Genomic DNA, 17,437 nt, shown 5'->3' with positions numbered 1-17,437 from the left:
CCTGAATGCAGTGTACACTGAGAGTGCAAAGGTGAATAATACATAGGCCTTGTCCGCAGAGAGTTCTTAAAAATCATCCAGAGACATATAGATGCCAGCTACAATAAAAGGCAAAATAAATGAGAGAAAAGCACGCGGTTTGTGATTGTGAAAATGCAGGGGACAGAGTCATTCTTTGCAACTAGAGCATGCATTCTCAAGGGGGTGATGTTTCCCCCTAAAGGGGGCCAAAAATTATTCTTTTCATGTAAAAAGCATACACACACACATATACACACACATATTTATACGTACATACACATATTACATAAACAATATATCTATAATAAAATTTTATGAGAGGAGGCTGGCAATAAAGAAAAAAAAATATCTGAAAGGCTCCTTAAGGGAGGGATAATGAAAAGACGACTGAGAAACACTGCCTCAGAGAGACCAGAAAAAACGTGAGGTTGTGTTGTAAGGATGAGTGGAAAACCCTTAGCACAGAGCAGACCTTCAGTTTATAGCTGTTGTTAATATGGTATTAACATCAGACATGTTAACATGTGAATAACACGTTGTTAACATGTTATTAACATCCGCCCCGACAGTGTTGACATTTTTTGAAAAACAGTGGCTCTCCAGTGCAGGAAACTGGGTTCAGACCTCACTCGAGTATATTTTTTTAAGGGATTCAAATACCTGTACCTGACCCCTCAAGACTACACCAGAATCAGCTCCCTGAACTCCGTCCATTGTAAACACATCGAGGAAGATGGAGAATCCAGGTAAGTAACTTATCAGGCAGCTCCCTCATTTTGCCTGTGGCTAATTTCATCTTCTAGTGGGGCATCGTCTCTTTGCCTCCTGGCTTGTGGCGATATTTTCAACAGGGTGCTGTTGTTTGTACAGTGGGACCCCTGAGCTTCCGGGCACTGATGCTTAAATACCTGGGGCATTCTCCAGGGTGAACCCATCCTTGTCTTTCCAAAATGAGTCACGCCTTTCACAAAAATTGCATATCACACAGGGAGAATTAGATTGGATTCCCTTGATGTCCTTGGAGCTGCAGGCTCACATTTTATGACCAAATTAGCCAGCCTGACGCAGTGATGATTTGGAGAGCTGCGAAGGCGTGGGCAGGGCTGGAGTCGGCTCTGTGAGAACATCAAAGGATGCCAGCTGTCTTCTCCAGGGAAAGTTGTATTTTTTTTTAGCGAGGTTGACTAAATCGTAATTTCCCAGACTGGGTTTTCTGAAATGTTAGTGGGAGGGAGGAAAAATTTCCGTAGTCAAGTAAGTTTGGGAAACACAAGGTCACATGAGATCTAACTAGCATCTTTACTGCAGGCCTTCTCAGAACATTTAATGTGCTAAAGTACGTTGTGAACCTCCAACAGGGGTTAGGCTGTACAGAGTCTCTCACTTATATGGCCATGAAATCTTGACTGACGGATTGAGAACTAGCGGCTTCCCATGTATACCCCTATCTCTTTGCAGACCAAATGCTATTCTAGATTGCTTTTGGAGGAATGTGGGGTGGGGATGACATTTTATTAAGACAGCCTCCGAACGGACAGATGTCTTGGGTTGGAGGGGTGGTAATTATTGATGCTGACTTTGCCCTTCTAGAAGCGTTAGGGCCAATTGTGAGGGTTCTAGATCTCGGCTTTCATTCCACCTCTGGAATGGCTTTATCGCCTTCTAGTCCGTCACGTTGCTTGTCCCTCCTGCCTCAGGTCCTGGGAAAATGCATCAGCCTTGGATTTTTCTGGACTAGATCTCAGTCTTTAACTTGTGATTGGTTTTGAAGGTATGTCATCACAGATATCATTGGGAAGGACGATGGCCTGGGCGTGGAGAATCTGAGAGGCTCAGGCATGATTGCTGGGGAGTCCTCCCTGGCTTATGAAGAGATCGTCACCATCAGCTTGGTGAGTCTCCTCCTACTTGATTTTCTTTAAGACATTTTTATTTTTATTATAGAAACTTTAAAACAGTCACAAAAGTAAAGAGAATTGATAAAGAGCCCCATGTGCTCATCACGCAGCTCCAACAATATCAGCATATAGCCGTTCTTGCGTCCTTAATCTCTCTGCCCCTTGTTCTGGAATATTTTAAAGCAAACCCCCATCATATCTTTCTATTTGTAAATACCACAGTGTGGATCTTTAATAGATAAAGACTCTCTCCCGCCTTGTACATAACCATAATACTATTATTACACACAACAACATCAATGACGATTCTTTAATAGTATCAGAACCCAGTTCGGGTTCAGTTTTGTTTTTTTTTGTTGTTGTGAGGAAGATTGGCCCTGAGCTCACACCTGTGCCCATCTCCCTCTATTTTGTACATGGGACGCTGCCACAGCATGGCTTGATGAGCAGTGCGTAGGTCTGCACCCAGGATCCGAACCCGTGAACCCTAGGCCACTGAAGCGGAGCACATGAACTTAACCACTATGCCACTGGGCCGGGCCCTTGGCTTCAGTTTTAATAGTAATCTCAAAAATATCTTTTTATAGTTGGTTTGTTTGAATCAGGGTCCAATCTCCTCTTATTTAACAAGTATTGGCTATTTAGAAGAACTTTTGTTGGATTTTTACTGGTATTGATTATCTTGCCCCCTCCCCACTTGGGCTTTCCAAAAATATTTTCTATTTCTAATAGGAGGAGGAGGGGGAATAGTACTTTTTAATGTAAACTGTCAGTCAAGACCTTGTTTTTACAGTCAGTGTTGGATCTTCAGTTTCCAAGGTGGAGAACACTGGCCACGAGTGTCTCCCTTAGGCTTGTTTTCTAGATGTCGTTTATACATACATTTTATATATATTTCAAAATAAAAAGATATATATGTATTTTGGAATATATAAATGATATATGTATATCTTTTATATCTATCTGTCTTTTTATTTTGAAATAGTTTAAGACTCACCAGAAGTTACAAGCTGGTATAGAGAGGTCCCATGTACCCTTCACCCAGCTTCCCGCATGACAGCCTTATGTGACCATGATACATTATCAAAGCCAGGACATTGACATCGGCACAATACTCTTAACTCAGTACACCAGTTTCACACGCACTCCTGGCCATCCTTGTGGCTCTCGAATGACCAATCTCAGAAGAGTTACACACATGCCTCTTGAGGCAAGAACCAGCACATTCCGTGTCTGCTGTCTGTCTTGATGGCACTCTTCTTCGTTAACCGCATTCTTTTTGAATAGGAAGCCAAGGTCACGCGAGCCTGTAGAACAGGCTTTGCTCTGCTGTTTGGCCCCGAATCAGGTTGCCAGTGGCCAACCTGTAGCTTCCATTTGTGCCCAGCGAGTTCGTGGGCTGTCCCCGCGGGGGCAGACAGGGCATGCCACCCTTGGGAATCCAGAAGGGATCCTGTCTCCACAGGTGACCTGCCGAGCCCTTGGGATCGGGGCCTACTTGGTGAGGCTGGGCCAGCGAGTGATCCAGGTGGAGAACTCCCACATCATCCTGACAGGGGCAGGTGCTCTCAACAAGGTGACCTCGAGGGGCCCGTGTGGGGTGGGGCATCGATTCAACATTCCCATTGTCCCCACGTCGGGGATTTTCTCAACATGAAACCAGTTTCATTCCTCCTGATGTAAGAGCTATTTTTTCCAATTTGCAGTCATCTGGGCCTCTTATGAGCCCCCAAAAAAACAGTATTAGGCTCTTCTGGTGGAACTAACTCTCTGTATTACCGACATTAAATTTTTAAAAATTATTAAAATGGCATTACACATTGCAGATAATTGAAAAATGAGAAAAAAAGTAATTTTGCCCCTATAATTTGTGTTTCACTCTCATCCTATGCCTTTACGTGGTTAGACGCCTAGTGAATGTACACTTTGCTTTTTCACTGTGTTAAAACATTTTCCACATTGCTACAAAACCTCATAATATAGTGTCTGCTAAAATCTCACTGAGGGTCTCAGAGTCTGGCCCTTGGGCCAGCAGCATCGGCATCTCCTGGGGACTTGTTATAAATGCAGATTCTCAGGCCCCACCAGCGACCTGCTGAATCAGAAACACTAGGTTGGGTTTTGCTTTTGAGATAACCAAAGTGATCAGCTGGATCACTGGTTCTCAAATTGGGCCGTGTAGTGAAATACTGATGCCCGAGTCCCAGCCCCAAAGATTCTGATGTAATTGGTCTGGGTGCAGCCTGGGCATCAGGATTTTTGAAAGCTCCCAGGTGATTCTACCATGCAGCCAGAGTTGAGGACCACCGAGGGAGATGATTTCCAAGCAGGTGGAAGGGCCCCTGGCTGGGCAGGACCTTGCTAACCCTGCTGCGTCAAAGCAGGTCCTGGGCAGAGAGGTTTACACGTCCAACAACCAGCTGGGCGGCGTGCAGATCATGCATTACAATGGCGTCTCCCACAGCACCGTGCCAGACGACTTCGAGGGCGTTTATACCATCCTGGAATGGCTGTCCTATATGCCAAAGGTGCAGTATGCCCCACCACCCCCCGCAGCTAGGAGCCTAGAAGACTCTGTGTCAAGTTCATCTGCTGGGTGGTGTGGGAGCGTGGGGAGCAGGCAGCACTGCAGATGTGGCTGGGGGTAGTTTTTCTTTACTCCTCCCTCCTTGCCTCTCTGACACCCAGCCCTGTACTAGCTATTCGTTGCCTTTTTTTTTTTTTTTTGAATGCCATTGTATGGATGTTATCTGTTGATCCTTTAGAAAGAGGTGGTGGGGCTGGTCTGGTGGCATAGCGGTTAAGTGTGCACTCTCCACTGCGGCGGCCCGGGGTTCACAGGTTCGGATCCTGGGCATGCACCGACGCACCGCTTGTCAAGCCATGCTGTGGTGGCGTCCCCTATAAAGTAGAGGAAGATGGGCACAGATGTTAGCCCAGGGCCCATCTTCCTCAGCAAAAAAAAAAAAAAAAAAAAAGGATTGGCAGCAAATGTTAGCTCAGGGCTAATCTTCCTCACAAAAAAAAAGAAAAAAGAAAGAGGTGGCATTGCCTCTCATCAAAAGAGGTAACATTGGACAATACAAAATTCTCAAGTTTTGCAATCAGGCTGGATTCAATTCCTGGCTTCCTCCCCAGTAGCAATCAGACCTTGGGACAGTCTCTGAATCTTTCTGAGCCTCAGTATCTTCACCTGTGAAATGGGAACAACAATAGCACCTACCCCAGGGTGTTATCATGATGGTTACGTGAAATGGTGTTTAGAGCCGAGCACTTGGTAGGCCCTCACTGCAGGCTACTTGTGATTGTGCTGATGAGCTAGTTCGGGTTGGGCTTCTGCTGCATAACCAGGTGTAATCATAGAGGAGAGAAGTGCAAAGAGCGGACTGCAGGCGTTATTGACAAGCGCTGGAGACCTGGCTTTCTCTTCTAGGATAACCGCAGCCCCGTCCCTATCATCACACCCACTGACCCCATTGACAGAGAGATCGAATTCCTCCCATCCAGAGCACCCTACAACCCCCGGTGGATGCTTGCAGGAAGGCCTCACCCCAGTGAGTCCAAGTGCTTTGCGTGAGACGTGGGTCTTGGGTTTCTTTCTGGGCCTGGGAAAAGGAGCACATGGGTAGAAGCATGATGTTCGATCAGATATCCCCGAGGGGTGCACCTGAGATCAGAGGCAGGGGGATGCAGGAATTGAGATTTTACTCTATGAATTTCCTGAGCTCTTGACCAAGAAGGGGTGGGAACAGCCTCCGGTTTCTGGAGCTGATGGATGGAGGTGAAGGGCAACAGAGGTTGAGGCCTCTCTCCCCAAGCTGCCCCAGGGTTACGCAGGTGGTAAGTCCAGTGCTGAAACGTGAGAGCGTCAAAGAAAACACTGCCTCTCCCCAGCCCTCTTGCTCTTTCTCTATTTGGCTAAGCCTTAATAAAGTAATCTCCATGAGTTTACCCAGGACAGGCAACTTAGCCTCCTCTACACACAGACACACGCATACACATGTGCAGACACATGTGTAGAGGTGCACACACACGTGCGATCACACACACAAGCTTGCACACACACATTGTCTCTGTCTCTCTGAAAGGGGCAGATTGATCTCCTGGAGGTATATGATTACATTCTGAGCAACCAGACCACAGCCGGAAAACTGAGCTCCCTCCCGTCACCATAATCCCGAGTCTAGAATTTCACATGCTGCCAACCTTAGAAATCGGCCTGCTCGTCCAGCTGCGTGGTGCAGGAGAGGCGCCCATCAGGAGCGTGCCAGGCTCTGCCTGCAAAAGAAGCCCCGTGGCTTGCTTCTCTCTTCTCCATTTCTCTTGGGCTTTCTCGCCTGTGAGCACTGAGGGGGCTTGCTTTATCTTGATTAAAAGATGTCTGATTAATTACTCACGGTTTTCTCCGTCTAGTCAGGCCAGTCCTCTGGCAGACACTGAAGTTGGGCTGCTTCATTCCCAGGACCCCAGCCTCCCATACCTGCAGCTTGAGACCCCTTGTGCTGCCTGGCTTCTCTGGTCCAAACCAGTCATTTACACCACGGTGTGATTCGAGTCACCATTGCCTCTCCAGGGATGGTGGTAGTTGCCATCCTCGTATTCTCTCTCTCTCTCTGGGAAATTGAAGACTTTCTTCCCAGTTACATGGTTATTAAGCTGCAGCCAGCAGGCTGGGGATGAGTTTTTTGGGGCAGGTGGTACCTTCCTGAAATCTCTCCTTCCAAAGGTGTTCATCAGCTCTCTTTGCGTTGTGGGAAGAAAAGGCAGAGACCATGACTAGGACCTCTGTGTGTTTGACGTTGGCGGGAGTTGATGTAGTTGGATGTTCCATATGCACTGAATTCCTGACTTGGTGTCTTTTCTGAAGCCCTGTTTTTTTGTTGTCTTTTTTTTGGAAGGCAGTTGGGATCTGTGTGGTTTTCCAGGGAAAAAGGTCTTTGGGCTGTCAAGATCAGGCTGTCCTTAGAGAGAATGCAGGGCAGTCTGCCCCTCCAAGTGGACCCTGGGGGCCCTCATCAACCCAGCCCCTTGGCCTGGGCTTCTGTCCTTCTGCCCACAGCTCTGAAGGGATCCTGGCAGAGTGGATTCTTCGACCAGGGCACTTTCAAGGAAATCATGGCGCCCTGGGCCCAGACCGTGGTGACGGGACGAGCAAGGTAACCCACCAGATGGGGCAGGCTGCACACACCTGGCCTCCCCAGGCATTGGGGCTCCCAGGTGCGAGGCCAGGTGATTGATTCCTCCCAGATGGCCCCCCGGGTCACTTTCTTCTTGGCCCCAGGATTTTCTGAAAGATAAACCAGTTTGGAGGATGGTTTTCTGGATGATGAACTTCTTTATAAAGTCTGGATTTGTCTGTGGCCTTAGGAGTCATCTCTGCCAACTTCTTGCTGGGGCCCGGGTCCCTTAGAGTCCTCCCCTGGGTCAGGGCTCCCCAGCCACGGGGACCGCAGACCCCTTTGAGAATCACAAGGTGGCCCTGGGTGCTCTCCCCAGAAAACTGCACAGACACTCAAAACTGTGAAGCCCATTTCAGGAGGGCCGCGGGCAGGCAGCCCTGTTCTGTACCACAGCTGGTGGAAGGCGTAACTGCTCAAGTGCTTGCCACTGAGCTGCTCGCCCCTCAGCCGGGTAGCCCTCATCTTTTTAGACGGCTCCAGCTTCCCAAAAGTTGCTCCCTGGAAGGAGCCCAAAGCAGCATCCTCGTAATCTACCACTCGGGTTCCTGGCGTGATGTGGTTGCTGCCAGTCCAGACTCTGGAGCTGGACCTGAGGTCAATGCCCTGCTCTGTCACTTGCCCTCTCTGGGCCTGCACCTCCTCATCTGTAGCTGCTGGCCACATGTGAAAATTCAAATGTAAATGAGTTAAGATGAAAGGGTGACGTATTCAGTTCCTCGGTGGCACTCGCTGCATCTCGTGTGCTCAGTAGCCACGTGCAGCTCACAGCTGCTGTACCGGACAGCGCAGATAGAGAACATGGCCAGCATCCCAGAAAGTTCTAGTGGACGGCGCTGCTTCAGTCCCTGCACCGGCCTGACCCTCCCCCCACCACGACAGCTGTTGCCCCAAGAAGGGCTCCGTCCAGCAGGCCCTTGCCAGCTTGTCGGGGCCTCATACTGCTTGGCAGCTGCGGCTTTGCCTGCCAGTAGAACAAGCTGCCGGAGCGCAAACAGCCTTCTCCTCTGTATGCCCTCGCCCCGGCCATCGTGTCCCCCCAGACGCCCGTGGAATGCCAGCAGCGCTGGCTGGACCCCTCTGCCCCGAGCCCGCGGGGGTGCCGCCCAGCGCCCGGCTCACCTGTGCTCCACCTTGCAGGCTGGGGGGCATCCCTGTCGGAGTGATCGCTGTGGAGACGCGGATGGTGGAGGTGGTGGTGCCTGCAGACCCTGCCAACCTGGATTCCGAGGCCAAGGTGAGGGGCCCGGGCTCCGGGGATGCTCTTTAGCTGGCCCAGCCCATGGGAGTGGGTCCTGCGTGGTCACATGCCTGCCGGCAGCACTCTCTCTGTGGGGTGCATAATGTTCCCCGCTCTCTTCCTTCTTCCTCAGAGGATGACAGGGCTCTAGGAATGCCTCCTGCCTTTCGCCCCGCCCCTGTTGCTGTGTCTAGGGTGAACCAAGGCACATACCAGGAGGAGCTCAGAAGTCGGAGGGCGGGTACCAGGACTGGCTTTGCCACTGATGCAGTGCGGCCTAGACTAGCTTGGGGCGTCTCTGACCCTGTGAATGGGGCAACAGGAACCTCCCTGGGCTGCAGTGCGAGGGTACTTAGCAGAGCTTATGGCCCTCCCTGAGCTGCAGTGTGAGGGTCCTTAGCAGAGCTTTCGGCGCTCCCTGAGCCCTGGCTCTGGTGTTGGTGCCAGCGCCAGTCAGATTGCCCACCAGTCCCCGTGTCCTGGGGCTGCTCTTGCACAGAGGAGTCTGATCCAGCCAGGCCCCTCTGTGTTCCAGATAATCCAGCAGGCGGGCCAGGTGTGGTTCCCAGACTCGGCCTACAAGACGGCCCAGGCCATCAAGGATTTCAACCAGGAGAAGTTGCCCCTGATGATCTTTGCCAACTGGAGGGGATTCTCGGGTGGCATGAAAGGTAAAGCCGCCTTCCCGTGGGTGCCCCGAAGCTGTGGGGTCCGTACCCAGGAAAGGGCAGTCCCCTCGGGGTGGCGATGCAGTCTTTCTATGTATGGTCCCATCGTTATCTTAGGCAAGTCCCCCCACACCCTGAGGACGGGAGCAGTTCAGGTAACATCAGCACATTTTACGGATGAGGAACTGAGGGTTCTGGGTGTGACTTGCCAGAGGTCACGCTGTGAGTGGCAGGGCAGGGAGGGGCAGCCCCAGGAAGCTGCCCAGTGACCTGGGCAGTCACCTCCTGGCTCGGTAAGATGAGAAGGTCCTTCTGCCCTGCCTTCCTCAGAGGGCCGCTGTGAACCTCAGTGACCCAACAGTTGTGTGAGCGCTTTTTAAGCCACCGAGCACACTTTGAGATTCAGTAGCTCTCAGTGGGGTGTTGAGGAAAGAGCCAGACTGGGAGGATGGGCAGGCCTGGTGTGAATCCTTAATAGCTGGGTGACCTCTCTGAGCCTCACTTTCCCTCCTCTGTGAAGGGGTAAGAATAGGACCAACCACAGAGTGTCGTCGAGGTGAGGGTTTGATGAGCTGATCACGGACACCTGCTGTTTGCTTCAGTGTGGTTATGGTGGATTTTATTATTGCTTTATTGTTAGCACCTGGGGTGCCTGGCACCTGGAGGAATGCCTCTCGGTGGGAAATAAGGGCCACGCTGCCTGTGGGCAGGAGGCAAGGGCCTGTGTTATTGTTGGGGAGGGTTCCATGTGCTAACAACAGCGAGACTGGGCAGGGGCAGTCAGGCATCTCAGAGTCAGAGCAGAAGGACTCTTAGAGCCCATCTCTTTCTACGCCTCCTTTTACAGATGGGGACACTGAGACCCAGACAGAGTGACTTGTCCAAGGTCACACGGCCACTTAGCGCGAGATCTGTGCACGGGCAGGCTCCTGCCTCCCAGCCCAGTGCTCTTTTTCTGGCGCCGTGAGGCCTCCCAGCTGAACACACTCTCCCAGGACCCCCAGGACAACGAAGGCTGTAGGCTTTGCGTGTAGATGAGCGTGGGGGCCTGAGATGCCTCACCCGGCGGCTGCTTTGTTTTTCAGACATGTACGACCAGGTGCTGAAGTTCGGAGCCTACATCGTGGATGGCCTCAGGCAGTACAAACAGCCCGTCCTGATCTACATCCCGCCCTACGCGGAGCTGCGGGGAGGCTCCTGGGTGGTCCTGGACTCCACCATCAACCCTCTGTGCATAGAAATGTACGCGGACAAAGAGAGCAGGTGGGTGTGCCAGCCTCATCCCGGCTTAGCTTTTTCTTGTTCTCACGTCCAGTCCTGAGGACCTATGACCTTTGAGCCACTGGCTGGGGAGAACAGGGGTGTTCTGAGTTTCTGAAAGACGGAGGGTCTCCAGTTTTAGCACACTGATCTCAAACTAGCACACCGTGTGTGATTGGATTTTCTCAGTAGAGTTAGTGGCTGGAGCCCGGAGGTGGCGGAGGAGTTGTTGCCTGTTTTTTCATAACTTATACTCAACTGCTTCCCAAGAAGGTTTGCAATCAAAAAATAAGGAAAGACCAAAGCACCTGAGCTTCCTGGCAGCCAGGATGAAAATGGAAATATGAGCAATCATGTAGTTCTCACTAGACTCTGAGTCTCTCCCAAAGCTGAGTTCCTGTAGGGGCTGTGTTTCATTCAATTTCATAACCCAGGGCCTAGCATAGGGCCTGACTCCTAGTGGGTTGTTGGGAAATACTGGCCAACAAATGCCTGAATGAATACTTGCATGAAAAGATACCAGTTCTTCAGGGGAGAGAAACCTTCTTGGCACTTTTTTTAGGAGAATTTATCCCAGGAACTCTTACAGAAAGGATGATGACAATAATACTTGCAACATAGTGTTTGAATGCCTTCTAAGTGAAGACTCGATGCTATGTGCTGTGCAGGATGTAAAGGCCTCAAGAGTAGTTCTGCCCAAAATATTGGCCCCCTTCCTGTGTGCACTCCCTTACTCACTCGTTAATTCAATGGATGTTTATTGAGTACCTTCTGTGTACCAGGCATTATGCCAGGCATTGTGAGAGGGTGCAAATGAGCCCAACCTGTCCTGCCTTCATTGCACCTAGACCCTCCTGGGGGGATGCTGAGGTCACTCCTCCAGGAAGACTCAGGACACGAGTAGGCTCAAATGGGGTCATTGTTAACTTTTCACTCTGGCCACCAGGAAGCTCAGAGCTACATATAGTATTCATCAGGGCTTCCGAGCTGTCAAAAGAAAGGGGGCCGGGGGAGACTGAGGAGTGAGTGAGAGGGTTGGATATGGGAGGGCAGCTCACATGGGACCACATTGGGCTCCTCACTGAGTCTTTGTGAGCTTTAAGGAAATCAGAAATAGTACCCTGGCTCTAGGAGAGCAGAAGTTAGGAAAGTCAGAAAGATCTGTGGCTGAAGAGCAGCAGGGTTATGCTGTTCTGGAGAAAGTCAGACTCTCTTGGAGTTGAAAGGGCCCCCCAGAGTTCAGAAAACTTTATTTTAAAAAGTTGGCTCAGTCTCTGGTTTTATGGATATAGAAACAGATGACCAGAGAGAGGAAGTGGACTTTCCCAAAGTCACACAGTGAGTCAGCGAAGGAGCTGAGAACTGACCTCCAGATTCCTGACTCTCTTGCCTCCACCCCCCCGATTCTCCTGGCTGTTGCTTGCTCAGGACCCATCCCCGCCTCTTCTTTTTTCAGGGGGGGTGTTCTGGAGCCGGAGGGAACAGTGGAGATTAAGTTCCGAAAGAAAGATCTGATAAAGGCCATGAGAAGGATCGACCCAGCTTACAGGAAGCTCGTGGAACAGCTAGGTGAGAGGGTCCGAGATGCGTCACCTCTCGGAGGCCAAAAGAGGCCCAGGCCGCTCCGTCATTGGAGGTTTCTATGTCAGAAATAAAGTGAAGACATACCAAAACACAGCTACAAAAATTGTGAGATATTTTAAATGTTCACATACAGCAAATCAACCCCTTTAACATTAAAACATTATATACAGGGGCCTGCCTGGTGGTGTAGTGGTTAAGTTGGTGAGTTTTGCTTCAGCAGCCCAGCGTTCATGGGTTTGGATCCCAGGCACAGACCTACACACCGTTCATCAAGCCATGCTGTGGCGGCGTCCCACATACAAAATAGAGGAAGGCTGGCATGCTTGTTAGCTCAGGGACAATCTTCCTCACACACAAACACAAAATATATATACATATGTATATATATATGCACACACACACACACTACCTTAGTGAATTTATTTCTCAGCACACACAAAATATAACAGTTGAAACATTTTGGGCCAATGAGGAACATCAGAATTTTCATAGCAAAATGTCCGTTTAGAATTTCTACTTAGACATCAAGTCTTTTACCAATTTTGTTTGCGTGAGAGCTTTGTTTCCCTTGTAACCCTAGATGGTAATTCTCTTTAAAGGCCCATGCTAGGTGGAAATGTCTTTATAACTGTGCTATTCACAAGATTTAAGATATGATGATGAAGATGATGATGTGTGTACAATTTCTCTGGTTTGGTATCAGTGTAATGCAGATTTCACAGAATGAGCTTGGAAGTGTTCCCGCCTTCTATTTTCTGTTTTTCTGCACTGGCATGATTTCTTTAAATCTTTGATAGGCGGTTTCTAACTACAAATTCAGCTTCTTTATTACATATAGGACTGTTCAGTTTATCTGTTTCTTCTTGGTGAGCTTTGGTAGTTCGTGTATTTCAAGGAATTTGTCTATTTCCTCTAAGTGGTCGAATTGGTGTAGAGTTGTTTATAATGTTCCCTTATTATAGTTTACAATATGTGTTAAAAGCAGTAACTGACAGTACGCTACAAGCACAGTGAGTCTGATAAAATGGGGCAAATTTAACATCGCGTGTTGAAGGCTGGCTCGCAACTGTGAGTGCGTTTCTGGGGCTGCATGAGCGGTGTGATTTAGGGGGCCTATCAGAAGTAAGGCTCAGGCCCGTCCTGCAAACCCTGGTCTGTGCCCTTGCCCGCAGGAGTGTCCGAGCTCTCCGACGAGGACCGCAAGGACCTGGAGGGCAGGCTGAAGGCCCGGGAGGACCTGCTGCTGCCCATCTACCACCAGGTGGCAGCGCAGTTTGCCGACCTCCACGACACGCCCGGCAGGATGCTGGAGAAGGGTGTCATCTCTGTAAGAGCCTGTGGCTGCAGGGCAGAGTGTGAATGACCCATGCTAAGGTCACCTGGGTTCCAGCGTGTGGGTTGAATGCTGCATGTTAGAATCTCCTGGGGAGCTTTAAAAGATCGCAGTGCCCACGTGGCTCTCCAGACCAATTCAATCAGAGTATCTGGGGGTGGAAGCCAGGCATTGGTATTTTTTTTTTAAATCCCCGAGGGATTCCAATAGGCAGCAAGGTTTGGGAACCACTGTCTAACCTCTGTGTTTATAACTGCTGGGCCAGATTTGGGAACCGTTGTTCCTGCCCTGCATTCACCCACCACTGACCGTCACAACCCCCACCCTGTGGTCCCATCCCCAAGAGGACATCCTCCAGGCACCTGGTGTCCCTGTGTCTGGTGCTCCCCCCAGCTGGCCTGGGCGCTCCATGCCTGTGGTAAGCCAGTCTAGAGTCCTGGAGAAGTCCTGGCTCTGCCACCTGCCCAGCAGGTGCCTCCACCTCCCTGAGCCTTAGCTTCCTGGCCTTGTAAAATGACCACAGAGCCTGCGCCCAGCGCAGAGCCCAGCTCCGGGCAGCGTCCTGCGTCTCCTCCCGTCCTTGCCGGGGGCTCAGCCCTGGGGCTTGTCTGCAGGACGTCCTGGAGTGGAAGAGTGCGCGCACCTTCCTGTACTGGCGTCTGCGCCGCCTCCTGCTGGAGGACCAGGTCAAGCAGGAGATCCTGCGCGCCAGCAGCGAGCTGAGCCACGTGCACATCCAGTCCATGCTGCGCCGCTGGTTTGTGGAGACGGAGGGGGCCGTCAAGGTGGGCCTGGGGCGCAGATGGGGCAGGTGGGTGCGTGGGGGCCATGGGGGGCCGGGGGCCAGCACGCCCAGCGGCGAGGTCCCGCTCTGAGGCAGCCCCGCCCCTCCCAGGCCTACCTGTGGGACAACAACCAGATGGTGGTGCAGTGGCTGGAGGAACACTGGCAGGTGGGCGATGGCCTGCGCTCCACCATCCGCGAGAACATCAAGTACCTCAAGCGGGACTCTGTCCTCAAGACCATCCGAGGGTGAGTGGCTGCCCCGCCCACCTGCTCATCCCCTGGACTTAGCGGCCTCCAGCCGCCTGACCCCAGAGCAGCCACTGCCATCTACCGTGCTGCCTGGTCCCCAGCCCAGGCCCCTGGCAAAGAGCCCGCAATCCCCCCACACCCGGTCTCCAGCACAGAGCCCTGAGGATGCTAGGAGGGGGGTGTGATGATTTCAATTCATGATCCTTTGGAATATGTTGGGTGACTTGTTCAAGGTCACAGCTAGAGTGTGTCTGGTTAGAGAACCCACATTCCCAACTACTCGGCCTCAGGCTGCTGGCTCCCGTCAGCAGCAGCCTTTCCAGAGGGTTTGCTCCCCCCTTCCTGGGGGGTCCCCTGTGAGGTAGATAGTGAGCATGTGGGACCCTATCTGGGGGGTGGAGCTGAGGTTCAGGGTAAGTACCGTGTCTCAGGTCACATAGCTAGTGACCAGTAGGGTACGCTGTCGTTCTTCGAGGCGTTCTGATCCCTAGGCCATATTCCCTCCTGCCCCATGGGACTGTCACCCCCATGGTGACCACAGCGGAAAGAGATTCAGAAGCTCTGGGTTATTGCCCAGCCAGGAACGTGACATGGCCCTGCACAGGGTTTCTTGGGGCCACCCTAGGGCCCATTGAACCAGTGGCAGGAATGACCCCGGCCCTTCTCTCCCCTGCCCTACAGCCTGGTTCAGGAAAACCCCGAGGTGGCCGTGGACTGCATAGTGTACATGAGCCAGCACATCAGCCCGGCTGAGCGGGCCCAAGTCGCTCACCTCCTGTCCACCATGGACGGCCCGGCCTCCACCTGACCCCGGCCCCCCGGCCACTCGCAGGACCACGGGCAAGAAGCTGACTGCTGGCCCCCACCAGGACCTTGGGGTTTGCCTTTAAAAAAAATTCCTGGGCATTTCTGCAGGGCTGCTGGCCCCCCACTCACTCCTGTCTCAATAAAATCTCAGGAGTGCCCCTTCAAGCAGAAAGAACCTCCTCGCCGTTGTTGGGAAGTTTGTTCTGTCTCTTCAGACAACATTTTTGCTGCATCACTGAATCAAATTGAACCCAAATACACCAGTTTCCTTTTTCTTTCCGGTGCCTGGTGTGCAGGATCCAGGTGTCCTTTTAAGTTCATTTTATATCAGATCATGAAGTCTTTTTTTTCTGGTGAGGAAGATTAGCCCTGAGCTAACATTCGTGGCCAATCCTCCTCTTTTTGCTGAGGAAGATTGGCCCTGTGGTAACATCTGTGCCCATCTTCCTCTACTTTATATGTGAGACGCCTGCCACAGCACAGCTTGATAAGCAGTGCGTAGGTCCACGCCTGGGATCCAAACCCGCAAACCCCAGGCCACCAAAGCAGAGCGCATGAACTTAACCACTATGCCACTGGCTGGCCCCTTTTGCTTTTTTTTACTCTGAGACTAGGTCTTGATGTAAGCATCCTGTATATTTCAGCAGAAGAAACAGGCCAAGGAAAGAAATACAGAGAAAAGAGGAGGAAAAAACCCTATTTTTGTAATGATGCTTATTCAGACGCTCCTGAGTCAGCCAGGAAAGAGTATGAATGATTTTTTATTAAGAAATAAAATGGCATTTTGTTCTGCAAATGAATCTCTAGAGAATCACAGGAATGTCCCATTGGCAGGCCAGGCTTAGTGCTCATTAACAGAGATTGTCTTTTTGAGAACGGGAAAGCAAAATGAGCAGAATTGCCTGGCCCTAAGTTCCAGGGCATTTGGAGACTTCTTCTTGGCTCACAGCCCCCTGCCTGCCCCTTCCCTCTGAGCACAAGGACCAGCCACCACCACCAGCGTCACCCTCCTGCCTGGGCTGGGAGTACAGAGTTCACCAAACTCATGGCCAAGCTCTTTCACGAGTGTCACCACTGTAATTGCCACCACCTCCCTTGGAGGGCTCTTTCGAGTCTCCGTCACTCCCTTACCTGTTGCCTCGATGACTGTGGCAGGATCCAGCCCAGAGGAGCAGAGCTGTTGGTTCCCAAAGACTGGACCACGAGGACCACGCCAATTTGCTCAGGGAGGCCCACCGGCACTCAGCTCTGAAGGCTGCGCAGCATCGGGGCCTGCAATCCTCCTGGCCCCATCCATCAGTCCCCGGGTGACGGGGCGTGGTGGGGGGAGTGTGACGGCCACCACCACCCCCCCGCTGTGCTGGGCAGTTTGTCTGCAACGCCAAACGTTACAACCTGGCCAATTTGGAGGCCAGCGAGGTTGCCCAGGGAAGCCCCACAAACCGGGATGCTCGAGGATGTTGAGTTAAAAAAAATAGTCTGGCCGTGAGCCAGTGACGGGCTGTGGGGGGAATCCATGCTGCTTTGGGAACCGAATGTTTTCCGTGTGTGGGAGGCCCCGTTGGGTTTGGAGGAAAAGACCAGTCGATGAGTAGCTGCTATCCAGGAATGGTGGGTGGAGGAACCTCCCTGGAGATGTGTGGAATAAACTATTTTTTAAAGGAAGCACTTTGGCCTTGACTTAATATCTGGACCAGAAAAGGCAGGCCGCCTCCGTGATGATTCCCCTGGAGCTCGCTCTCCTCTTGCAACAGCTAAGCTCTTGAGCAAGCCCCCATCTCAGGAGGACAGAGCTCTGATTTGAGGTCATATCCCGGAGGCCACAGGGACTCCTTAGTCTCTGCAGCTTGATTGCAAACATGGGCACAAGATGCTGTCTGCCGGCTGATGACGCTCAGGTCAGCCTGTTGGCAATCAGCTGAACGTACCTTCCCTTACGAGGCCGACTTTCCCCCTCGGGGGACTTAGCACAGCTGCCTGCAGGGATGGGAGAAAAGATCAGACTCGCTGAGTGTGGACAGAGGCCTTGATGAGCATCACCCTCAGGATGACGGCCGCTGGCTATGTGCAATGCCCTGGCCTCACCCCGTGCGATCCTCTTGAGCCTTTGAGGTGCACGAGACACTCTGTCCTCATTTCTATAGACAAGAAAATCCCGGCTCAGAGATGAGCAGACCTGTCCAAGGTCACACCTGGTAAGGGGTGGGGCCAGGCACCTGGGCTGATGCAGATCCAATCTTGCTGTGCTCTGTGCCTTCCCCTAGATCCCGAACCTTTGAGAGGCTTTGTTATATCCTGAAATGCAAGAACACCGTCTGGCCCAGGCTCCACTCCCTGCTGTCCCGGCTAACTCAGCCCTGTCATCATCGGATCCTCATCAGGAACCTCTTCTGGCTTCTTGTGCCAGTCCAGGG

At 51.7% G+C, this 17,437-nt stretch overlaps 1 protein-coding gene across 2 annotated transcripts in view; it reads left to right on the top strand.

The window, feature by feature from the left end:
- Positions 1 to 16,688, top strand: part of ACACB (acetyl-CoA carboxylase beta) — a 98,820-nt gene extending 82,132 nt beyond the window's left edge. For both annotated transcript variants that reach the window (XM_058531634.1, XM_058531635.1), the window contains 14 exons: positions 670 to 767; positions 1,793 to 1,913; positions 3,385 to 3,495; positions 4,304 to 4,447; positions 5,353 to 5,473; positions 6,979 to 7,075; positions 8,237 to 8,333; positions 8,872 to 9,007; positions 10,090 to 10,267; positions 11,721 to 11,833; positions 13,021 to 13,175; positions 13,796 to 13,966; positions 14,077 to 14,213; positions 14,898 to 16,688. In XM_058531634.1, the coding sequence (XP_058387617.1) occupies positions 670 to 767; positions 1,793 to 1,913; positions 3,385 to 3,495; positions 4,304 to 4,447; positions 5,353 to 5,473; positions 6,979 to 7,075; positions 8,237 to 8,333; positions 8,872 to 9,007; positions 10,090 to 10,267; positions 11,721 to 11,833; positions 13,021 to 13,175; positions 13,796 to 13,966; positions 14,077 to 14,213; positions 14,898 to 15,024 (1,806 nt within the window). In that variant the 3' untranslated portion in view covers positions 15,025 to 16,688. The remainder of the gene's footprint in view (positions 1 to 669; positions 768 to 1,792; positions 1,914 to 3,384; positions 3,496 to 4,303; positions 4,448 to 5,352; positions 5,474 to 6,978; positions 7,076 to 8,236; positions 8,334 to 8,871; positions 9,008 to 10,089; positions 10,268 to 11,720; positions 11,834 to 13,020; positions 13,176 to 13,795; positions 13,967 to 14,076; positions 14,214 to 14,897) is intronic.
- Positions 16,689 to 17,437: the final 749 nt, after the last annotated feature.

Source organism: Diceros bicornis, chromosome 35 (assembly GCF_020826845.1).
Source record: "Diceros bicornis minor isolate mBicDic1 chromosome 35, mDicBic1.mat.cur, whole genome shotgun sequence".
Taxonomy (NCBI): domain Eukaryota; kingdom Metazoa; phylum Chordata; class Mammalia; order Perissodactyla; family Rhinocerotidae; genus Diceros; species Diceros bicornis.
This window is presented reverse-complemented; position numbering and strand designations above follow the sequence as displayed.